General features: G+C 35.1%; 1 protein-coding gene across 1 annotated transcript in view; it reads left to right on the top strand.

The window, feature by feature from the left end:
• The window catches only part of USH2A (usherin), a 795,289-nt gene that overhangs the window by 638,526 nt on the left and 133,153 nt on the right, over positions 1-23,610 (top strand). Inside the window, exons 57-59 of the mRNA XM_061185303.1 lie at positions 45-202; positions 15,303-15,461; positions 16,889-17,051. Coding sequence (XP_061041286.1) covers positions 45-202; positions 15,303-15,461; positions 16,889-17,051 — 480 coding nt within the window. The remainder of the gene's footprint in view (positions 1-44; positions 203-15,302; positions 15,462-16,888; positions 17,052-23,610) is intronic.

The raw sequence follows: 23,610 nt of genomic DNA, 5'->3' as shown, positions 1-23,610 counted from the left end.
TCTTGTGCATTGCCTTATCACAATTCTTTCTTTTTTAAATATAGGTACATTTATAAGCTGGAAGCCACTACTGGAGGTGGCAGCAGTCCCAGTAATGAGTACATTATACAGACACCTATATTAACACCAGAAGAAATCCGGCCTCCATATAACATCACAGTAATTGGGCCTGATTCCATATATGTAGCTTGGACCCCACCAGGTAAGAAATAAAACCTCTGTGTGTGTGTGCACGTGTGCGCGTATGCACATGTGTACATAAAACATTTCAGAGGAAATTAATTGGAGATAGGACTGGAAATGCGAATTTAGTAAATTTAGTAAATCAGAAGGACATATTCTGTAGGTGTGTAGATAAAGATATATAGATACCTAGATATATACTTTTCTATCAAAGCAACACTTTCTTTCAAGTACCAGAGCCTAAAAATCTCTTTTCTTATTCATACATATGCAAGGTAAGTCACATAGGTCTGAACTACCTTGAGCATCCATTTCTACAGGATTCCCTAGACTGAATCATTGGCATTATATTATAGTAGTGAATGGAGAATTCAGAAAGAAAATAGACCATTCCACCCATGTCTCTTGAGTTGTGACCAGTTATATAGTAGCTGAATTTTACCTCTCTAAGCTGTGTAGCCTCCATCAAACCATTGAGTCACTAGTAGGTTGCTTTTGTGGTTTAGTGCAATATTATATTTGGAATATAATCATCATCCTCAGGTAAAACTCTGATTGCATTAACACTGTGGATTAAGGATTAGAGTGAAATCTGCTTGCTCTGTCTTTTAACATGAGGGATATTTGGAAGTTTTGTTTCAGTAAAATTTAAAACTGATTAAGGTGTTAAATGAACTTAAAAGATATGTGAGTTTATTTTTAATATCTAGTCTTAACATGAACTTGAAACATGAAATTAACACAAACCCCTATTGTCCCCATCAGATTAAGTTTAGCCACATTTCAACATGGTACTGAAAATAATTGGTTAACAGTCATTTGGGCTATCAACAGATCCATTCCATAAAATAATTAACAGACATATTTTGCATTGAATTGAACACATAACTTAGTCAAAACATGTAATTTAGGCATAAAGATAACATAAAGGCATAATATTGGGTTGGCCAAAAAGTTTGTTTGGGTTTTTCTGTAAGATGGTATGGAAAAACCTGAACGAACTTTTTGGCCAACCCAATATATAAAACTTAAATTCTCATGAACCAACATCCTTCTGATGTCATAATCTCAGATCAAAGAAAAAAGGATCTTTTGGGGGACAAATTTGCAGGAGAAAATCTCTGAAGAGCTTTCTAAGCAAAGAAAAACTTAAGTTGCTCTAAGATATCAAGTATAAATGATTTCATCCACCTTTGTATTAAAATGAACATACAACATATTAAATTAAACAAAACACAAAAGAATAATCAATAGCGCCGGTATGTGTCATAAAGTGCTAAAATCCGGATCTCAGTTTTAGAAGCATAGCTATTCTTGAACTCTGCTCTTAATTTTAACAGAGGAATAAATACAAATCTCCTGCTGTGAAAAATATACAAACTTACATATCCTTTTATGGAATTGATTTCTACCTTCATGGAAGAACACGGCCAACTTGCAGCCTTTTAGAATATTTCTCCTTGGCATTCTTATAGTACCGTGGTATTTTTGCTCCACAAAGTAAAATGAGGCATCACAGAGCCAGCCTGAGACCAGATTCAGACTATTGGCTGGAGACTTCTCAGATTCAGTGCAGGGTCTTTTACCATCCAAGTTCTCAAAGAGCAATAAAGAAAATCCAGGGTGATACGCAAAGTTGATGATTTTCTAGCCAAGTGACCAGGAAGTTCCATGGTTTATCACGGGGGTCCCCAACCTTTTTGGCACCAGGGACCGGTTTCGTGGAAGACAATTTTTCCACGGATGGGGTGGGGGATGGTTCATGCAGTAACACGAGCGATGGGGAGCGATGGGGTGCGGCAGATGAAGCTTCGCTCACTCTCCCGCTGCTCACCTCCTGCTGTGCGGCCCGGTTCGTAACAGGCCACAGACCGGTACCGTCTGCAGCCTGGGGTTTGGGGACCCCTGGTTTATCAAATTACATGTCATTTTCATATTATTACACACCTAAATTATCATTACTAACCTGAAGACTTCACACTCAGTAAGGATTTGAAAACATCTTTCTATTTTTAAACATTTTTTATTGGAGTATAGTTGATACAGTGTTATCAACTATAACAATGTTGTGTTAGTTTTAGGTGTACAGCAAAGTGAATCAGTTATACATATACATATATCCACTCTTTTTTAGATTCTTTTCCCATGTAGGTCATACAGAGTATTGAGTAGAGTTCCCTGTGCTATGCAGTAGGTTCTTATTAGTTATCTATTTTATATATAGTAGTGTGTATGTCAATCCCAGTCTCCCAATTTATCCCTCCCCCACCCTTTCCCCATAAGTTTGTTTTCTATATAAGTTTGTTTTCTACATCTGTAACCATAAGTTTGTTTTCTACATCTGTGACTCTATTTCTGTTTTGTAAATAAGTTCGTTTGTATCATATTTTTATATTCCACATATAAGCGATATCATATATTTGTGCCCGCTATTAGCTGACTTTAAATAAGTCAGTTTCTTTGAGTTTCAGTTATCTCCATCTGTAAAATGGAGACAATGATAGTACCTACATGTAGGGTTGTTGTAAATATTAAATGAGATAATTTATATAGTTGGTATACATTATCTGGTCTGTATAATATTCTATAGGTAGTGATAATTTTTGGATAATTATTTTTATCTTTAATTATTCATTTTAAACATGTATTTGCAAAAAATGAAACCATTTCCTCTAAGATCAAGAACAAGACAAGGTTGTCCACTCTCACCAATATTATTCAACATAGTTTTGGAAGTTTTAGCCACAGCAATCAGAGAAGAAAAAGAAATAAAAGGAATCCAAATTGGAAAAGAAGAAATAAAGCTGTCACTGTTTGCAGATGACATGATACTATACATTAGAGAATCCTAAAGATGCTACCAGAAAACTACTAGAGCTAATTAATGAATTTGGTAAAGTAGCAGGATACAAAATTAATGCACAGAAATCTCTTGCATTCCTATACACTAATGATGAAAAATCTGAAAGAGAAATTAAGGAAACACTCCCATTTACCACTGCAACAGAAAGAATAAAATACCTAGGAATAAACCTACCTAAGGAGACAAAAGACCTGTATGTAGAAAGCTATAAGACACTGATGAAAGAAATTAAAGATGATAGAAACAGATGGAGAGATATACCATGTTCTTGGATTGGAAGAATCAACATTGTGAAAATGACTATACTACCCAAAGCAATCTACAGATTCAATGCAACCCCTATCAAACTACCAATGGCATTTTTCACAGAACAAGAGCAAAAAATTTCACAATTTATATGGGAACACAAAAGACCATGAATAGCCAAAGCAATCCTGAGAAAGAAAAATGGAGCTGGAAGAATCAGGCTCCCTAACTTCAGACTATACTACAAAGCTACAGTAATCAAGACAGTATGGTACTGGCACAAAAACAGATATATAGATCAATGGTACAAGACAGAATGCCCAGAGATAAACCCATGCACATATGGGCACCTAATTTATGACAAAGGAGGAAAGAACATACAATGGAGAAAAGACAGCCTCTTCAATAAGTGGTACTGGGAAAACTGGACAGCTACATGTAAAAGAATGAAATTAGAACACTCCCTAACAACATACACAAAAATAAACTCAAAATGGATTAAAGGCCTAAATGTAAGGCCAGACACTATCAAACTCTTAGAGGAAAACATAGGCAGAACACTCTATGACATAAATCACAGCAAGATCCTTTTTGACCCACCTCCTAGAGAAATGGAAATAAAAACAAAAATAAACAAATGGGACCTAATGAAACTTAAAAGCTTTTGCACAGCAAAGGAAACCATAAACAAAACGAAAAGACAACCCTCAAAATTAGAGAAAATATTTGCAAATGAAGCAACTGACAAAGGATTAGTCTCCAAAATTTACAAGCAGCTCATGCAGCTCAACATCTAAAAAAACCAAACAACCCAATCCAAAAATGGGCAGAAGACCTAAATAGACATTTCTCCAAAGAAGATACACAGATTGTCAACAAACACATGAAAGGATGCTCAACATCACTAATCATTAGAGAAATGCAAATCAGAACTACAGTGAGGTATCACCTCACAGCAGTCAGAATGGCCATCATCAAAAAATCTACAAACAATAAATGCTGGAGAGGGTGTGGAGAAAAGGGAACCCTCTTGCACTGTTGGTGGGAATGTAAATTGATACAGCCGCTATGGAGAACAGTATGGAAGTTCCTTAAAAACTAAAAATAGAACTACCATACGACCCAGCAATCCCACTACTGGGCATATACCCTGAGAAAACCATAATTCAAAGGTGTCATGTACCACAATGTTCATTGCAGCTCTATTTACAATAGCCAGGACATGGAAGCAACCTAAGTGTCCATCGACAGAAGAATGGATAAAGAAGATGTGGCACATATATACAATAGAATATTAGCCATAAAAAGAAATGAAAGTTATTTGTAGTGAGGTGGATGGACCAAGAGACTGTCATACAGAGTTAAGTAAGTCAGAAAGAGAAAAACAAATACCGTATGCTAACACATATATATGGAATCTAAAAAAAAAAAAAAAGGTTCTGAAGAACCTAGGGGTAGGACAGGAATAAAGACATAGATGTAGAGAATGGACTTGAGGACACGGAGATGGGGAAGGGTAAGCTGGGATGAAGTGAGAGAGTGGCATGGACATATACACACTACCAAATGTAAAATAGATAGCTAGTGGGAAGCAGCCACATAGCACGGGGAGATCAGCTTGTTTCTTTGTGTCCACTTAGAGGGGTGGGATAGGGAGGGTGGGAGGGAGACGCAAGAAGGAGGAGATATGGGGATATATGCATATGTATAGCTGATTCACTTTGTTATAAAGCACAAAGTAACACACCATTGTAAAGCAATTATACTCCAATGAAGATGTTAAATAAATAAATATGTATTTGTCCCAAAATCTGCTAGGTCCCAAGGCCTCCACTTTCAAAATGGTAAAACTGCATACTGCAAGATTGGGTTTGTAAATTTTTAAGATTTCTTTCAAATTTCCCAGAATTTTGTCATTTTTTTATTTGAGTTCAATATCATATTTTCATGTTTGAAGTATAATGTTTATATTTAGAAAAGGATCACTGTGAAATAAGGCACAAGTTTTGCTTTTTTAATGTCACCTTAACTCTTGTCTACCTCAATTTTGTAGAAATTGTTCATTCCAGTCCAGCCTAAGGGACATTGTAGAAATGCTTTACACACTAGCTCTGACCATGTAACCAGTGGTTAATAAATCCAGGCCTGTCAATCTTCTAGTTTCAGATGCACAAAATCCATTAAAGAAACCCTGTAATATATGGAAAGATTAAAGTCTTAAATTAAACTTTTTTCCTGGTGCCTAGAAGGATTTTGAACTTAGTAAACAGGAGGATGATTTTGACTTGTGTATAATCTACAGTTGATTTTATTGGAAAGTACCTCATGCTGTGTTTTGATTTGGATAATAAAAACATTTTCTGTTCCTGAATAGTCACAAATATATATTTTAAACAGGAAGAAAACAAACTTGTTATAACTGGAGGTTGTTTATTTGCTGACAATCAAGAACTTTCTAGGTATTCATCATACCCTCCTGCCATTACAAAGTGATTACATCATAGGCAGAGCTGAAAAATGGACAAAACTGTCCATACCTGTAGTTCCCAAACCTGAGCGAATATTAGGATCAGCTGGAAAGCTTGTGCAAAGACAGATTCTCAACCCCAAGTTTACTGAATAAGAATGTCCTGGGCTAGAGTTAAGTTTGGCAGATGACGTTGAGCTCCAAGTTTAGTAACCATGGATCACCCACATCATGGGTGGTCAAAAGTGGTCAATTACAATAAATCTCTGAAAATGCAGATCAAACCAGTTTCCCTTGAATGTCCAAAGCCAAAATAGTGGTTAACTGATTTTTTTCACACGTATTTTGTTTTGTGGTCAGTAAGGACAGAGTGACCTTACACAGGTAAGTTGCTGGGAGAAAAATATCTCTGTGGTTGCCTGGCAACAGAAAATGACCCATGCAATTATGTGGGCTTTCAGTTTACACATTGTTAATTATCAATGTTATCTATAAATTGCCTTATTGTTTATAAATCCTATTAGTAAAAGGGGTTCAGGCCAGAGAATATATGAGAATATTCAGGGGAAGAGAAATTGTGATAAATATCATATATTCATTAACATTACTTGTGTATATTTGCCATTTTTTAAATTCCTAGTATGTGCCAAACAATTTGATAAGCACTTTCCCTGCCTTACTGCAGTTAATTCTCATGCAAACCCTGGTAGACAAGTAGTATCATTATCAAAATATTAAGATAAGAAACTTGAATCTTGAAGAAGTAATATAATTTACTCAAGGTCACACAGCCTGAATTCAAATTCAGGTCTGTGCTCTTCTGCTGCCTTATAAGAGCAATTCCTTCCTGTCTTTGGCTTAACTCTTAAATCCAAATCATACTTTCCATTTATTGCCCAAAGTCTTTTAGATTTATGATAGAGCAACTAGGTTTTTTGAAATAGTAGCCTAGAGGGCCAAGAAGCAGAGCTAGGTGTTGGGGAAAACCAAATGATTTGGGGAGAAAATATTTTTTGTGGGGCATGTCAAGACCAGAAGAATTAATGGTGGAAAATGACAAGCCCCTGAAGGGAAAATATCTACCTGGCAATACTTATTTCCTGAGGCGTGAGGGAACTAGTAACCAGAAGCCTTTACTGACCCATCCAGAAGTGCAGAAAGAATAGACATGACTTAGCAAAACTAGATTCCAGGTCCAGGAAGATTTTAATTAGGTGGGAAAGGAAAAGAGTCATTTCTCAAATAACTACAGAGAGATTATTCAAAGACTATTTAAAGCCCTTTGTAGACATTCTTTTACCTCCCAAGTAAATCCTAGTTTACTTTCTCTCATTATTACTTGACAAACGTTAGCGGTAAGATTATCAAAACCCTCCGAACTCAAAAAAAACCAAGATTTCTGCTCTTCTATACATCATTTGTACTTTCAAATCAGATGATACACAAACAACATGTCCTTATAAAATGTTTGCTAAAGTATTAAAGAAACAAAATGTTGAGTAAGCTTCTAAAATTTATCATTCAGGCAAATATAAATAAATTTTGGATTTTCTGCTGTTTAAAATTATTCAAACACTTGATTTCCTATAGAAGCCCACATTCAGTGGGCACTGGGTATATGCTGGCTGTTCTTATTTGAATCTACAGACAACGTAAACCAGATTAGTTTATTTCTAAACATTTCTTCTCACCTTTTACAAGCTCTGAACCTTGGGTCAGAATTTACACATTCATATTAAAGAGAGAAAAGGATATATGTTACCTTAGTGGTTGAAAATGTATAGAAAAATGAAGAAGAAAATACTTCATGGGACATAAATGGTTTACTCAGATTAAGAATGGAGATAGGCATCCATGCCATTTCAGAATCCAAACATTCAAAATTATTTAAACTCTGAAGGTAATAATGGGACTTTCTAATTTATCAAGGTGATGACTCTGTTTTGATCTATCCTAGCCCTTAATCATCTTCTAATTAACAATATCATTGGATTCAACACCCACTTTTTCTCACTAAAGATGGTGAGTTATTTAGGCTTAATGCATAATATTGAAATAATGGTGCTTTTCCTGTCACATTTATCTCTTAGTCCATTAAAGAAAAGAATTGGCAACAGTTCTTCTACTGAGAAATCATTTAAATTAATATTGCTTAGGAATATAAATGATTTTTATTAATCAAGTTTTGATTAAAGGGTAGCTAGCCACAATATGGCCTGTGGGTAGACATTAAGCATCTTGGTGTTCAGTGAACTCATCAACTGCAGTGTATTACATCAGATACTATCCATTTAAAGTCAAAATTGGCATTAAGCTTTCTAAAGAATTCATGTTGCATTAATTGGGATGATTCAACATTGGTAATTGTTTCGGGTTTCTTATAAGGGTAATAGCCAAGTGACAAGTAGTGGTGAGTTTCAGAAGAAAATGTAAAACTCATTTCAGTGATTTGTAGTTTATTTTGCATATTACTTCACTTATCTTTTCACTTTTACTGTGGTATAATTGACAAATAAAATGGTGATATATTTAAAGTGTATAACGTGATCATTTGATACACGTATATATTGTGAAGGGATTCCCACCATTGATTTAATTAACACATTCATCATCTCATATATTTCCTCTTTTTTCTTTTCTCTTCTTTTTGTTTTTTCTTGGTGAGAACACAAGTTCTATTCTCTTAGAAAATTTCAATTACACAATACAGTATTATCAACTATAGTCACCGTGTTATACAATAGATCCTCAGACCTTATTCATCTTATAACTGAAAGTTTGCACCCTTTTAGCAACCTCTCCCTATTTCTCCCATTCTCTCAGCCCCTGGCAACCAGCATTTACTGTTTCTATAGGTTCAACTTTTTTTTTAATGATTCCATATATAAGCGATACCATTAGGTATTTGTCTTTCTCTGTCTGTTTCACTTAGCACAATGCCCTCTAGGTTCATCCATGTTGTAGCAAATGGCAGGATTTCCATCTTTTTTAAGGTTGAACAATAGTCCATTGAATATATATCACATTTTCTTTATCCAGTCATCCATTAATGGACATTTAGGACATTAGTTGTTTCTAATCCTTGGCTATTGTGAATAATGCTGCAGTGAACATAGGCGTGCAGCTATCTCTTTGAGATAATGATTTCATTTCCTTTGCATACATACCCAGAAGTAGAATTGATGGATCATTTAGTAGTTCTACTTTTAATTTTTTGAGGAACCTCCATACTGTTTTCCATAGTGCCTGTACCAGTTTACATTCCCAACAGTGATATACAAGGGTTCTTTTTTCTCCACATTCTCATCAGCATTTATCTCTTGTCTTTTTGATAATAGGGATCCTAACAGGTGTGAAATGATATCTCACTGTGGTTTTGATTTGCATTTACCTGATGATTATTGATAGTGAGCACCTTTTCATGTACCTGTTGGTCATTTGTATGTCTTCCTTGGAAAAATGTATTAGGTCCTTTGTCCATTTTTCAATTGGATTTTTTTTTTTTTTTTTTTTTTTTTGCTCTTGCGTTGTAGGGGTTCCTTGTATACTTTGGATATTTAATCCTTCATCAGATATGTAGTTTGCAAATATTTTCTCCCATTCCATACATGGTCTTTTCATTCTATTGATTCTATTCATTCTTTGCTGTGCAGAAGCTCTTTAGTTTGATGTAGTCCCATCTGTTTATTTTTGCTTTTGTTGCCTTTGCTTTGGGTGTTTAATAAATTTATCTCACCTTATTGAGTTCTAATATGTGCTAGGCATTTTCCAAGAGATTAACACTTATCTATTTAATGTTCTTAACAATGTGTAGTATGTCCAATGTTCTCCCTGTGTTGCTAGTGAGAAAAGTCAATTTCGACGTTAAAAGCTTTATTCTCTAGGTGATTCATCACATAGGTGTCAGAGCCAACCCACAATGAATCTGACTCCAAATTCTATGAGCAAACCCACTGTACTATATTTTTTCACTAAACAGTACATAAAGCAAATGATTTTTTTTCTGCATTATACTATGATCCAGTTCAAAACTAAAAAAAAAAAAAAAAAAAAAAAAATTGCCATAGATACAGCAAACATAAATGAGTAGTTCAGGTAGTTCAAGGGCAGTTCATCCGGTAACCCAGTAGGATCATTTTGTTTGTAGCTTAAAATTTCATAGGATGTAATTCATTTACATTTGAGTGGATTGATTCATCTATTCATTTTAACAAACGTGAAAATGTTTACTGGGCCCCTCTCAGGAGCGAGGCACGATGCGACATTTTGAGAGTTAAAAAGAAGAATGAATGAGACATCGTCCCTCTTGTCAAGAACCCTACCATCTAGTTGGGTAGAAGAGGCATAAAATGATAACTATTATACAAACTACGTAAAATTTCCATACAATTGGTATGGATGTGTGTTCAAGAGGGTCTGGTTTCACTTCCATGGCCCCCAAAGGACATAACCAAGATACCCCTATCTCTACAAAGGAGACATTGGGCTAATTTGTTAAAAGCATTATATGAAGCACAGCCCGTGGTTTGAAGCAAATGTGGCTATCAAACCGGATTAATAGTTTTCCTCTTAGAATTGTTCTTGTTCCAGCTCCTAAAAAAAGATTTTAAAAAAGCTTTATTTGATTGACTTGTCCCATTGTAAAGTATGCACCTGCTGTGAAATGAAGCCACAGAGGAAAAAAAAGTTGAATAATTTAACTTTTTTATTTGTAAAGATAATCAGGGTTTTTCTGATTACATCTTAACTTCATAAATGTTAAATAACCTATCAGCATCTAGTTGTTGTAAATTATGAAAAGGAGCCTCGCAAGGAATATTAACCAACGAAATCCTTGTTCTTTAGTGAACAGGAAAATGTGTTATGGCAGCTTGTCATCGTGCAACTGGTAACTTTGACACCAAATAACAAAACTGCCATTTGCACTTAGGGTAAATTGGTTCACGTGAGTTTCCACTGCTCCTCTTGCTCTGACATAAATTTATGAACTCAGGAACTAACCAAGTCGTGTGGCTTGCCAGCTGACTTTAACAAATATGCCCATTTCATTTCATTTAGTCATCAGAATACCAGGGGGCTAGGTCATTTCAGACTCATTGCAGATGGTCTAGGGTTTGCAGGAACACAGGAGGCTTTCATGTCACTGTCCTGTAAATTATGACAGTGGAGGTGGCCCTCTTCCTAAATAAATACGTGTCAGTGCTTGACATGTTCACAGCTTCAAGGAGCGTTTTCTGTTTCAACACCTTATAGGTGTATGTAAAGGACATTTATTAACCAAGATGTGGAAAATTGCCTTTTCTGGGTTCATGCTTTGACCAGCCACAATCAAGATTATGTCTATATTTGAAATGTGGTGGAAGTACAGTTTTGTTCCCTGACCTCCTAGGAGTCCTGTCCTTTTAAGCAGAGAAGTTACTGGAAGCAGACCAGTAGGTACAGACTAAAGACATATAATGAGGTGCAACCTCAGACAAATCAAAGGGAAGACCACTCTAAATTACTGCTGAGAATGAAGACTAGGATATCGTTACAGGAAGACAAGTTGACCACATCCAAGTATACATAAAAAATATAACTAGGTAACAAAATAGTTATAAAGATGTTTACTTGATTCAATATAACATTGCTTTGTAATTAGAATAGCAGCTTTATATAAAGATGGGTTCAGAAGTGTTAGAAGGCACATGAAAACAGTGTCATAACTGTGGGTTTTGGGGGTTTTTTTTGCATTTCGTTCCATTTCCTTTTGTTTTGTAGAGATGTCTGTCATTTATTCAGTACTTTCTATTTGCGGTAATGAACTAAAATGCTTTACATACATTTTTTAATTTAATCCTTTCAGCACTTTAAGACGTGGCTATTAGTGTCATCATTTTACAGGTGAAGAGACTGGCATCCATAGAGGGTGGGTAATTTACCAGGGACAAATGAAGGCAGAAGAGGGATTTGATCTGACTCCATTCTGTGGTATATCTAGTTCAAGACTCATGGCATATTTTTCAAATGTGTGTTTGTCAAACTTTTCTACAAGTTCTACCCTAAGATCAGAAAAGACAGAATGAACATGCAATCCCAGGAGGTTTGGAAAAAACCTGAAGCAATCACCATAACCTTGCAATTTTTTTAAGGTCTTGCTTTTTATCTTAAAAATTCATGCAAATTTGGCATTGAATTCCAATGTGTTTGTCTCTATCCCCCAAATAATGTATTGTATAATTTATCATTCAGGGGTACATTTTCTATTAATCTCTTTAGTTAAAGCATGATATGCTGTTATATATCAGGATATTAAGTCAATCTGAAGAAAGCCAACCCCAATGCCCAGGCAGTTCTTCCTCTCTTCATTTCATCATATATATGTGTGTACAAACAGCAACCTTTTTTTCCCACTGCTTTATAGACTATGTCAGGGTAACGATCAGAAGAAATGCCCCAAATCTGAGGTGGGATGCTGTGACATGCCAAGATACTCTGGATGGATATTCCCATAAGCATATCTTCCTGCTGTGAAAGGTCAAATTGCAAACCAAGAGGGTATTGATTCACTCTTCAATCTCTTTTACTACCTCCAGCAATTCTCCCCAAAGAACATCTTTAGCGGGAAAAAAAAAAAAAAAAAAAAAAAACCTGATTATATTGCTCTTTATTTTACCTCTAATACAGCACTTAAGTTTTCCTCACCTATTAATAAATTCAGAGTCTCCAACGCTCCCTGTAATCAACCCCCTTCATACAACTCTCAAACTTCATAATTATAGCAGTCTTGTTGGGAGCAGTAAAAACATTCCCAGTTTTGTCTTGCAGTTGAGAATTAGGCCTTGAAGAATATCTTCTAAATGAACTCATTACATATACTCACTATACCATTAAAGAGAAAATGAATTTACTTAAATTTTCTAGATATTAATCTTTGTTGTGATATCTGAAAAAAAATAATATAGAATTGTCTATTACCTGAGACTGGGCAGAAGCATCATGGTCCCAGCCAACTTTTCATCCCATGTCTGAGGAAGATTACACATAATAAATTCATTTTAAAGCAATAGTAAGTGACAAAAATTAAATTGTGTTTTGACTGCACCACAAATAGTATCTGTACTTGTTCAACACACTGGTTATGTCTGCATAAACCTTTTCGGCTGGTGTACAGTTCACTCTGAAGTGACGATAGAGTTAAAAAAACTGAGTAGAGAAAGTTCCCATCACTCACTACACATAAAATTTTCTAGTCTTGTGCTTTTTAGGGAGAAAAATCCACACCCAATTTTTGTGAACAAGGGATAGCGGGATTCTGCTGGTTTTCCCTAGCTTGGGCAGGGGAGTTGTGTATTTCACAAATTTTACAAGTCAAATTGATTTGGGGAAAGAGGGACATGTTTGTCCCTGTCTCCGAAAATACTTGGACAAAAGTCCACAAATGTCCAGGGTGTGTGTATCCTGGTTTGGGAAACCTGCTCTTCAGAACTTTAAATATTTACCTATAATTTTTTTCCATCAGTGGTAATTCTAATTCCTCCATCACTTTTTTCCCTGTATCTAATCAGTCTCCAAGACCTGTTCTGCCTGTCTATGCATGTTCTCTCAAAATTATCCTTTCACTTTTTCCCCCGATTGTCCTAATCCAAGTCTTTATTATCAAGAGACAGCATAAATATAGAGAGATAAGCTTTGGTATCAAATGGGCCTGAGTTCAAGTGTGGCCACCCCAATTAATCTGTGTGATATCTGCAACAAGTTTCTCCTCTGGCCCTTGGTTTTCTCATTTTAAAAAATGGTAGTGATATTTACCTTACAATATTGTCATGTGGTTTCATTCATTCATTCAATCAACATTTGAGCTACTGCTCTGTACTAAAATCTAAGCACTGAAACTACCTTCAAGAGAAGAACAAAGTCGCCAGCTGTATGAAGTTGGCATTCTAGTGATATGAAATGAGATAATGTATGTTGCCTGGCATAAGACAGGAATGCAATGAAATGCTGTTCTTGTTTTGTTATTGCTACAACCATGCAACCACTTTCCAACTGGTAACCCTACTTCCTGGCTCACATGTTTTCAATCCATTGTTCACTGATTATATATAAAACCCAAACTTCTTGAAGAAACAAATGATAGAATATACTTGTCACTTGAGCTTGAGAGTGAAGAAGGCAGGGTCTACTCTAAGGGTCTTACTCCAAGGCCTCCAGTGTAGGGAAATGGAGAGAGGAAACCAAAGAAGAATAACAGGTTTGGGAGTGGAAAATAGTGTAATTCTTTTTTGGACCTGTTAAGATTGAGGTCTCTGGGAAGGAGGCTGTTCAAAATACAAATCTGGAACACGAGGAAAGGTATAAAGCCAGAGAGAAGAATTTAGGAATCGATGATAGAATAACAGTAAGTTAAACTGTAAGGACAAAAGCAACAGTTTAATTAGGATGCTCTAAATTTAAAATTAAAATTCTCAGCCTGGGTTGCCAAATTCAGCACCATCTAGCACCTTTCCAAAGGAAATGATTGATGAGTCCTTCTGATGAGGATCAGTATTTCCTTCAGAGACTCCTTGTGTTCATCTATCCTACACAATACTGAGCATCTCTGGTATTTACTAGCTCTTCTGCCCCTCATACATTGGAGCTGTAGCTACAAAAAGCAAAACCACATTTCATTCTTTAGACCTCATTCTTTAGTCCTGTGCTGTAGATTTTCTTGTTTCTGTAGCAAAGAAACTTACTTAAGTATTAGAAAGGTAAGTAACGAAGCCCACATGTTAGAAGCTGTCAGATCAATGAGAAACTTTAGTGGGCCTAAAGTTTCAATATATTCTTCATTCAAGGCTCATAATCTCTCCTTAAGAAAGTCTGCATGTTGTTCATGGCCAAATAAAACTTACAGGCACTTAATTCTATGAATAGATTGTAAAGAGGCTAAACTGACAGGACCTTCTTTCTTTAGGAGGCATTGTGAAAAATGACAGTTTTTGAACCCAAATTTCATATACATTTAGGTCCATAAGTCTCACTGACAGAGTGGACTGTCCTGACTCAATAATTAATGCACTGGGAATTCTCTAGGTAGACTATGATTTGGATACTTTATGGGCTATTATGTCAAGGATCCGTGTCAGATGAGATGCATACACAATGCCTACAGAAAAATTATTGTCACAAGCAAAACTGGTGGGGTTTTTTATGTACGTTAAGAGTAAATAAGCCTAGGAAAAATATATGACCATTTCTAATTGCCTTGTGTTTATTTGCCTTGAAATATGCCTTCATTTTTATTTGCCTGTAGAGTATATCTTTGAATAGAATTATTATATTTCATTTGTTTTCAAAAATGGGTGATAAACATTTCTTACTTTTGGAATAGGCATTCTAATGTTTTCCAACTTAAGTTTCATGCAGTTATTAATCGCTATATTAAGCAATAGTATACCTTTAAGTTTAAAATTTGAAACATACATTTTTCTTAAAAGAGGAACATTTTTTTTTTTTAAAAAAAGGGAACATTTGTTGACCAAACAGATGTACATGTTTTTATTCTCTCTCTCTTTAAAGGGATCCTCACCCCCAAAATACCTGTGGAGTACAATGTCTTACTCAACGCTGGAAGTGTAGCACCTCTGATCTTCTCTGCTGGTCATCATCAGTCCATCCTTCTGGAAAATTTGGCTCCATCCACACAGTATGAGACAAGGATACAAGCATGTCAAAATGGTGAAAGTCTTTCAGACACTCGTCCAGGGTTTTTTTAATTAAAAAAGTATTTTATTTAAAAAAAAATTCCTTAAAAAGGAATAGATTCTCAATTCAAATACAAAGACTAACATTTCATTTCTTATTGGTACTGGACTGTTTACCCAGACAAATCAGAGCCTGGCATTGAGTGAAGCATTATGCATTTCTGCACATTAAATCATGAATATTTAAATATAGGAAAATGGTGATTTTGCAAAGTCTTGTTTTATAAGGCCCTTTAAAAGAAAAACACCTAGAGCACATACAATAATCATTGGTAATATAAAACAAAATAGGCGTTACAAAAATCTCATAGGAAATGTACTCACCTTGGTTCTATTTCAGTTTTATTTAGGGATGGGAGAGTAGGAAGGGAGACATTATTTAGAAGTTGAGTTACACTCAAATGAATCAACATATTTTACACTGCTTCCCTGATACCTGTCTTGTGTACCTAACCTGTCACCTTGAGTTTCATGGCTTAGGCTAGTGGTCAATGAAGTCGTCATCTATCTGTGTGGTCTTAAGGAAGAGCCCTTCTCACTTCCTGTATACCTCCAGGTGTTATATAATATATAACACCCAACTGCTAAGAGGGAAAAAGTATAACTCAAAACAAGTTGCTTCACCTTAGATTAAAGAAATTTACCAATCTTATACTCAACATGAAACTCGTGTCCTTAGGAACTTCTGTTTCCAAATGAGTACTATTTCCCGTAGAGTTGGTTAGGACTAGGGGGTCTGCGATTTTGCTATGCTTCATCTCTGAAATTGAGTCAGTTTGCCCACTAGTCTCTACAAACCAGACTGAGACATTTTGTTTGAAGAGTATTGCTTTCCCTGATCCACATGGAAATAGCTAACCCACATGGAAATAGCTTTAAATTAAGGTTTTCTTGATTTAAATGCAAAAATCAACTTCTGCCTCTCTGTGTCCCTAAAGCTATGCTGTGAAGAAACAATATCCTTCAAATTCATTGTTTGACTTTTGTGTGTTGAGGGAACAATCATTATTTTAAAATATTAGCAAAAATAAGATACTATTAAGAGCATACATGATGTTCAGATCACACATACAATTACGAAATTGAAGCACATTTTCACTTTCTGGCTAGAATAACTGCAGTAAATTAGAGAAACCTCAGTTTAGACAAGCATAAGCTTTATTGTCTATGCCTGTATAAAAATGTGGTTAATTAATGGATTTCCCAAAAATGATTCCTTATTTAAATATTCAAATCCTGAAGAGATTTAAATACTAGTCTAAAGTATGTTTACAAAATTTGTGTGTATACAAAATTTCAGATAAAATGATTGTCATGATATTCGTACCCTTCTATATGTACATGTAACTCTTTTCGCTGCTTGACAAATTATTAAAGGTCTTGGTTTTCTTTTTTTTCAAGGAGGTTGTGGAGTTAGCAGTAGGATATTTGTCAAAACAGCTGAAGGAGCCCCCATGGATCTAAATTCTCCTGTTCTTAAGGCACTGGGATCAGCTTGCATAGTGGTTAAATGGACGCCACCTAAAAAACCAAATGGAGTCATCATCAACTACTTTATTCACAGGTAACATTGACTATTACTATTATTGTTGATTATTTAAGAATGTGTACTATTCCAGGACTGTAGAATCAAATACATTTTCTATTTCCATAAGGGAATTGATGGGAATTCATGTGTTTTGAAGCACCTACTAGAAACTAAAATTGGTATTGGAAACTTCTACACATTATCCGAGGAAAAAAGCCACAACTACCATGTAACATTTTTGTTTGAGCCCTCTTTGAAAGATGAGACCTCATAGCCCAAGAAGCCTTACCTTTGATGGAAGGGTAGAGCTGTCCTCTGGAGGTTCATTGACCAAGAGACATACTCATTCCAGAGGAAGAACCAGGTCTAGGACAAAAATTCTAATTATATCCCACCACCTAGTATGTGGAGATTGGAAAGGCTTTTTCTCATCCTTAAAAGATGGCACTTTTCACTCTGCAGTTCCCCTTCTGTTTTGAGGTTTCCACTCACCTGGCTAGATGGTGTTAATGCAGCTTCTTTTCACCATGATATGCAGAATTAATTAAGTGTAGCCACCTAAAAGGAAGAAAAGAGGGAAAGAGAGAAGGGAGGGGAAGAGAAGGAGAAAAAGTGAGGAGGAGGAGAGTGAGAGTGAGAATGAGAGGGGGAGAAAGAGAGAAAGAGAAAGAGAGAGATGGTGGTTCCATGGGCATTTTGGTTTGAAGGGTATTGTGCTACTTGATCCAGTTTTCATTTGATCAGCATGGACATAGTTTTAAATTAATGTTCTCTTCAAATGTATAATGAGGAGAAAGAGGAAAGAGAGAAAGAGACAGGGAGAGATGGAGGGAGAGGGAGGAAGAGAGAGAGCAGGAAAGGAGAAAGTAAAACAAAAACAGAGGGAAGGGGCCAGAGAACCTCTCAACTGAGAGTTTGCTATTCAGGCTGCTATAACAAAAATACCATAAATTGTGTGGTTTATAAACAACAAACATTAATTTCTCACAGTTCTGGATTCTGGGAAGTCCAAGATCAAGGTGCTGACAGATTTACTGTATGGTGAGGGCCCACTTCCTGGCTCACAGATGGCCATCTTCTCACTGTGTCCTCACATGGCAGAAGCAGCAGGGGCCATGTGGGGGTCTCTTTTATAAGGGCACTAATCCCATTCATGAGGGCCCCACCCTCATGACCTAATCACCTCCCAAAGGCCCCACCTCCTAATACGATCCCCTTGGAGGTTAGGATTTCAACATATGAATTTGGGGGAAACACAATCATTCAGATCATAGCACTGAGACGGAAAAGACACTTTCTAAGACAGACACCGGCAGACAAAAAATTTGCAGCTGAAAACCCCATTCCAAAAGACATCTATTTAAATCAGGCATACAAAGCCCAACCCCTTTTTTTTCTCAGGTCCTCATCCCACTTCAGCATCCTTTGTTAGTCTCTCCTGCAGCCTCATGCCTTCCCTTGTTTAGTCCTACGCCCTGGATACATCGTGAAACTTAGTTTAGGCTCCTCTTATAACTTCAGATATTGAAACCCTTTCATTCAGACCAATCTTCAGCTATGGGAATGTAAGGAAAATTATGAAGGGAGAAAGTATTACTGCATTTCTGGTTTTGTAAATCACATTGCCATAAATTAGCAAGCCAAATGTTTTCTTCTCAGCAAACATTAATTTGAAGAATAATATTTCTGATTCAAGTACACATGAACATGTAAAAATGGCTAATGTGAATTTACATTTTACTTTAAACACATTAATGCCGCCTTTAAAATGCCCATCTTCTTGGAATAGTTTTCTTTCATCTACTCAATGCTAATTGTATGAGAAAAGCACATCAAATTCCTATTCTGAATAAAGGGAAATAAAGTATCTGTTATAGACCAGGAAGAGGCTTCACTCTGTTGGTTTTGTAAATAATGCTCATGATTACAGTGACTATTCCATGGCAGCTATAGAGAGGGAAAACAAGAAATATAATGCAGAAAGCCCGCTTCAGTGAAAAATACTGTAAATTGAATTTGACAGCATTTGATGGCATTTGATTATTCTAGTCACAGCCAAACAATGATATAAAGAGTAATATGAAACAGAATGTGTTACTGCCTAGCAGACTCAAAAGCAATAAACCTTCCTCCAATGTGACACAATCATTTCACAATCATAATTGTAGCCTGTTTGATACCTCTGAGTACAGCAGAAGGGCACTGACTGACATAGATACATTTTGTTTTTTATTTAAAGTGAAATGAAAATGGCACGCTGGGGCTCCAGATACAATCGTTATATTCACCTACATAGGCATGAATCACTTGGCAGTTATTTCAGCTGAAGTTTAAATGTGCTTAGACAACAACAATATCAAATTTTGCTTAGATAGCTGCAAAAAAAAAAAAAAATTAGGAATTTGTAAGGACAGAAATAGAATGTAGACACAGAGTTCTTTTTCATTCTGGGACTCCATAGAGCCCCGCGTATAGTTATAGACACAAGCCTACGGTATTTCTGGGGAGGTTAGGGCATGTAATTTCTGCTTCATCATTTGCCTCCTCTTTCTTCTATCACCACCAAAGGAAATCCATTGAGCTCAAATCAAAGACGGGGTTTGACCTATGCAGATATTTTCATTAAATTGCGGGAAGCCAACTTGCCAATCCCATCTTGAAGATGTTCGTCCCTGCTCTCTCCAAGCCCCCAAATCATTTCCCCTCAGTAATTCCCATCTATTGTTTAAATGTTGCCTCTAGATATCATCCTATTAAAAAGGATCTGCCCTAATAAACAGGTAAGATGTTTATGACTTTAGAAAACAAAACAAAAAATAAGCTAGTAAGGACAAGACTATTCATGTGATTGCTTCTGGTTAGTTCACCTGTTAACATTATATTTTATTTTTGCTTCTGGTTTGTTAACATGATATTTTATTTAGGCTACTTTGTTGACCAATGTGAGTTACAAAAGAGATTTCCTACAATAGGGACAACCTTTATGTTAGTGTTTTGCAACCTGTTTACTGATAGGGTATACATAAGGCCATCTTGGGCATTTGCTTTCTTCTCATAGCAAGTTTGCTTATATAATAAAGATTCTTCAGTATTTCCCCTTTATTTTATATCTGTAATCTTGTAAATGGCAAAATCCACCCACAAAATCCAACTTCCATCTACAAAATCCACCAAACACTTTTTCTTAAGACTTTACAAAATATGTAATAAAATGATCTCCCACTAGGAGCTTCCATTTTAAGAGAGACAAAAATGCATGGGGTTTTATTTTCAAAAGCAGCCTCTAAATAAAGAAAAAGATTGGATCAATGTTCAGTAAAAGGCAAAAATATATTAAAACACCTTATAAATGCTGTAAAAGTAAAAATAAGTGATGAACCTTCCAAGTATTCAAATAACTAAGCATTCAGAAAAACTGAGTAAGGTTTTGAAGGATAAAATCTGGGATAGTTTGAATGGATGGATGATATGGAAGAACATTCCAAGCAGGGTACCATAAATAATATTTTTTTAGAATGACTAATTAAGCTGATTGAGTAAACTAAGAAAAAAGGGCATTTATTCAAAGGTGAAGGAATTTTTATGCAATCAATTTGTACTATGTGGAAAGACAGTATGGATGTGAAGAGAGATAGATAGATAGATAGATAGATAGATAGATAGATAGATAGATAGATAGATAGATAGATAGATAAATAGATACAGATAGATAGATGCATAATAGATGACAGATAATGTTCATATCCACTGTAAGATCTGAGCCCTATTACCAAGGACTTTTACTATAGTAGGAGATGTAAGTCAAACTAAGCAAATAAAACAATGAGCAATATAATGTGAGAAATATAAATATTTACCAAAAAATTTACAGGAGACAGGGATTCTTTCTGTCTGGAATATTTATGGAAGACTTCCATGGATGAAGTTGATGTCATTGAGACTTGGCCTTACAAAATAAACATTTAATGACTGTTTAAATTAGAAATAATTTTTTTAAAAGAAGTTTTTAACAGTACAGAATATTACAGAGGTTATGTATCCCTTTTTTATGACTTACCCATGTATATAATTCCCATCGATAGACATAACTACTACTAATTTTAATATATTGTAACATTGATGTTTTCTATTTATAGTTTCGCTTACATAAGGAATTATATTGTTCAAATTTTCTTTGGCCATTTGGACACACACACACACACACACACACACACACACACCCCTCATTTCTTTAAATGACTCAACAATATTTTATTATATGGATGTGTATCATGTATTATTTAACCAGTCTCCTATTGGTGGCAAAATCAGTGATTTCCAAGTTTTCATTACAAAAGCAATTCTCCAAAAAAATCTGTACAATAAACATATGGAAGATTATTCTTAGTACTAGAAGTGCAGGATCCAATTTTGTGCATTTTAAATTTTTGGAGATTGCTAAATTGTCTTCTAAAAATGGTATATAAGAATTTTTAATTCTGAAAACTCTAATCAATACTGGGACTCAACAATCTTTCAAATCTTTGCTAGTTCAATATTTTAAATGGCATATTATTGTTGTTTTAATTAAAATTTTGGTCATTATGAGTCAGGCCTTTCATTTATTTATTTCTAATATATATTTTCTATTTGTGTGTGTATAGTATAGTATATATCTTCAGACTATTTTCTTTTAGATTGTTTCTTGTTAATTTATCTATGCTTTTTATATATTAAGGAAATTCTTTTAGTGATCATATTAAAAATAACACGTCAATTATTTCTTCCAGCACTTTTCTGGCTCTACTCCTTATATCTAAATATAGATTGGATTTTGTTTTTTGTTTTCTTGAAGTATAATTAACACATTATTATTAGCTTCAAGTGTACAGCATAATGATTCAATATTTGTGTACACTTCAAAATGATCACCACAATAAGTCTAGTTACCATCTGTCACCATATACAGTTACAAAATTTTTTCCTTATGATGACAACTATTTTTTTTACTTTCTTAGCAACTTTCAAATTTGCAACATAATATTACTGGCCCTAGTCACCATGCTGTACATTACACACTTATTTCTTTTATATCTAGAAATTTGTACCCCTTTTCCCATTCTGCCCATCCCTCAAAGCCCTCCCCTCTTTTAGCCACCAATCTATTCCCTGTATCTGTGAGTCTGGTTTTGTTTTCTTTTGTTCATTTGTTTTGTTTTTTAGATTTCACATGTGAGTGAAATCCTATGGCATTTGTCTTTCTCTGACTTATTTCACTTAGCATAATACCCTCAAGGTCCATTCATGTTGTCATAAATGGCAAATTTTTATTCTCTTTTATTGCTGAGTAGTACTCCTTATATATATACCACATCTTCTTTATCCATTCATCCATAGATGGACACTTAGGTTACTTCCGTATCTTGGCTATTGTAAAAAATGCTGCAATGAACATAGGGATACATATATCTTTTCAAATTAGTGTTTTCATTTTTTTTGTATAAATACCCAGAAGTGGAATTGCTGAAGTTCTATTTTTAATTTTTTGAGGACCCTCCATACTGTTTTCCATTGTGTCTGTACCAATTTATGTTTCTGTCACCAGTGCACAAGGTTTCCCTTTTCTCCACATCCTCACCAACATTTGTTATTTCTTGTCCTTTTGATAATAGCCATTCTGACAGGTGTGAGATGATATATCATTGTGGTTTTGACTTGCATTTCACTGGTGATTAGTAATGTCGAGCATCTTTTCATGTGCCTGTTGGCCATCTGTATGTCTTCTTTGTAAAAAATGTCTATTCAGACCCTCTGCCATTTTTTAATTGGATTGTTTGTTTTTCTGTTGTTGAGCTGTATGAGTTCTTTATATATTTTGGATATTTACTCCTTATCAGATACATGACTTGAAAATATCTTCTCCCATTCAGTAGGTTGACTTTTTATTTTATTGATGGTTTCCTTCCTTTTTAGTTTAATTTTGTCCCATTTGTTTATTTTTGCTTTTGTTGCCATTGCTTTTGGTGATAGATCCAAAAAGCTATTGCCAAGAGCAATGTCCAGGAGCTCACTGCCTAATGTTTCTTCCAGGAGTTTTATGGTTTCTGATCTTACATTAATAGACTGATTTTGTTTTAAGGAATGAGACAGGAAATCTGACATCCGTGTTTTTTTTTTCTCAGAAAAATTAACTTTTAATAATTGGAATTCAGTCTTTAATTATACATATATAAAATAACATGGAGAAAATTTACCTTCAATAGACTCATGCATTTACCTCGAATAGAATATCATCCAGTGAACTTCTAACAAGTGTGTTTCAGGATGAAAGAGAGTAACCTTAGAAGGAAGATCTGAGATGGAGGAAAGAATAGTGAACACTGAATCAATTTGTTCAATGAATGGATAAATATTTAAAACCTTTACAAAGTAATTTTTTAAAATAATGGCTAAGTTGCAAAGTTTTTAAAAAGCAGGAGTAAAAATGTTGTACAAAAATAATTTGAAGACCCCATCTATCTGTAAGAGTGGTTAGACAGAGCTAGGAAACCTCCCAGGAAACCTTGCTTTTCCAACTGTGCAGGCTTAAGCTTCTCTGGCTGATGTGACAAGGACT

The sequence above is a fragment of the Eubalaena glacialis genome, chromosome 3, assembly GCF_028564815.1.
Source record: "Eubalaena glacialis isolate mEubGla1 chromosome 3, mEubGla1.1.hap2.+ XY, whole genome shotgun sequence".
In the NCBI taxonomy this organism is placed as follows: Eukaryota; Metazoa; Chordata; class Mammalia; order Artiodactyla; family Balaenidae; genus Eubalaena; species Eubalaena glacialis.
This window is presented reverse-complemented; position numbering and strand designations above follow the sequence as displayed.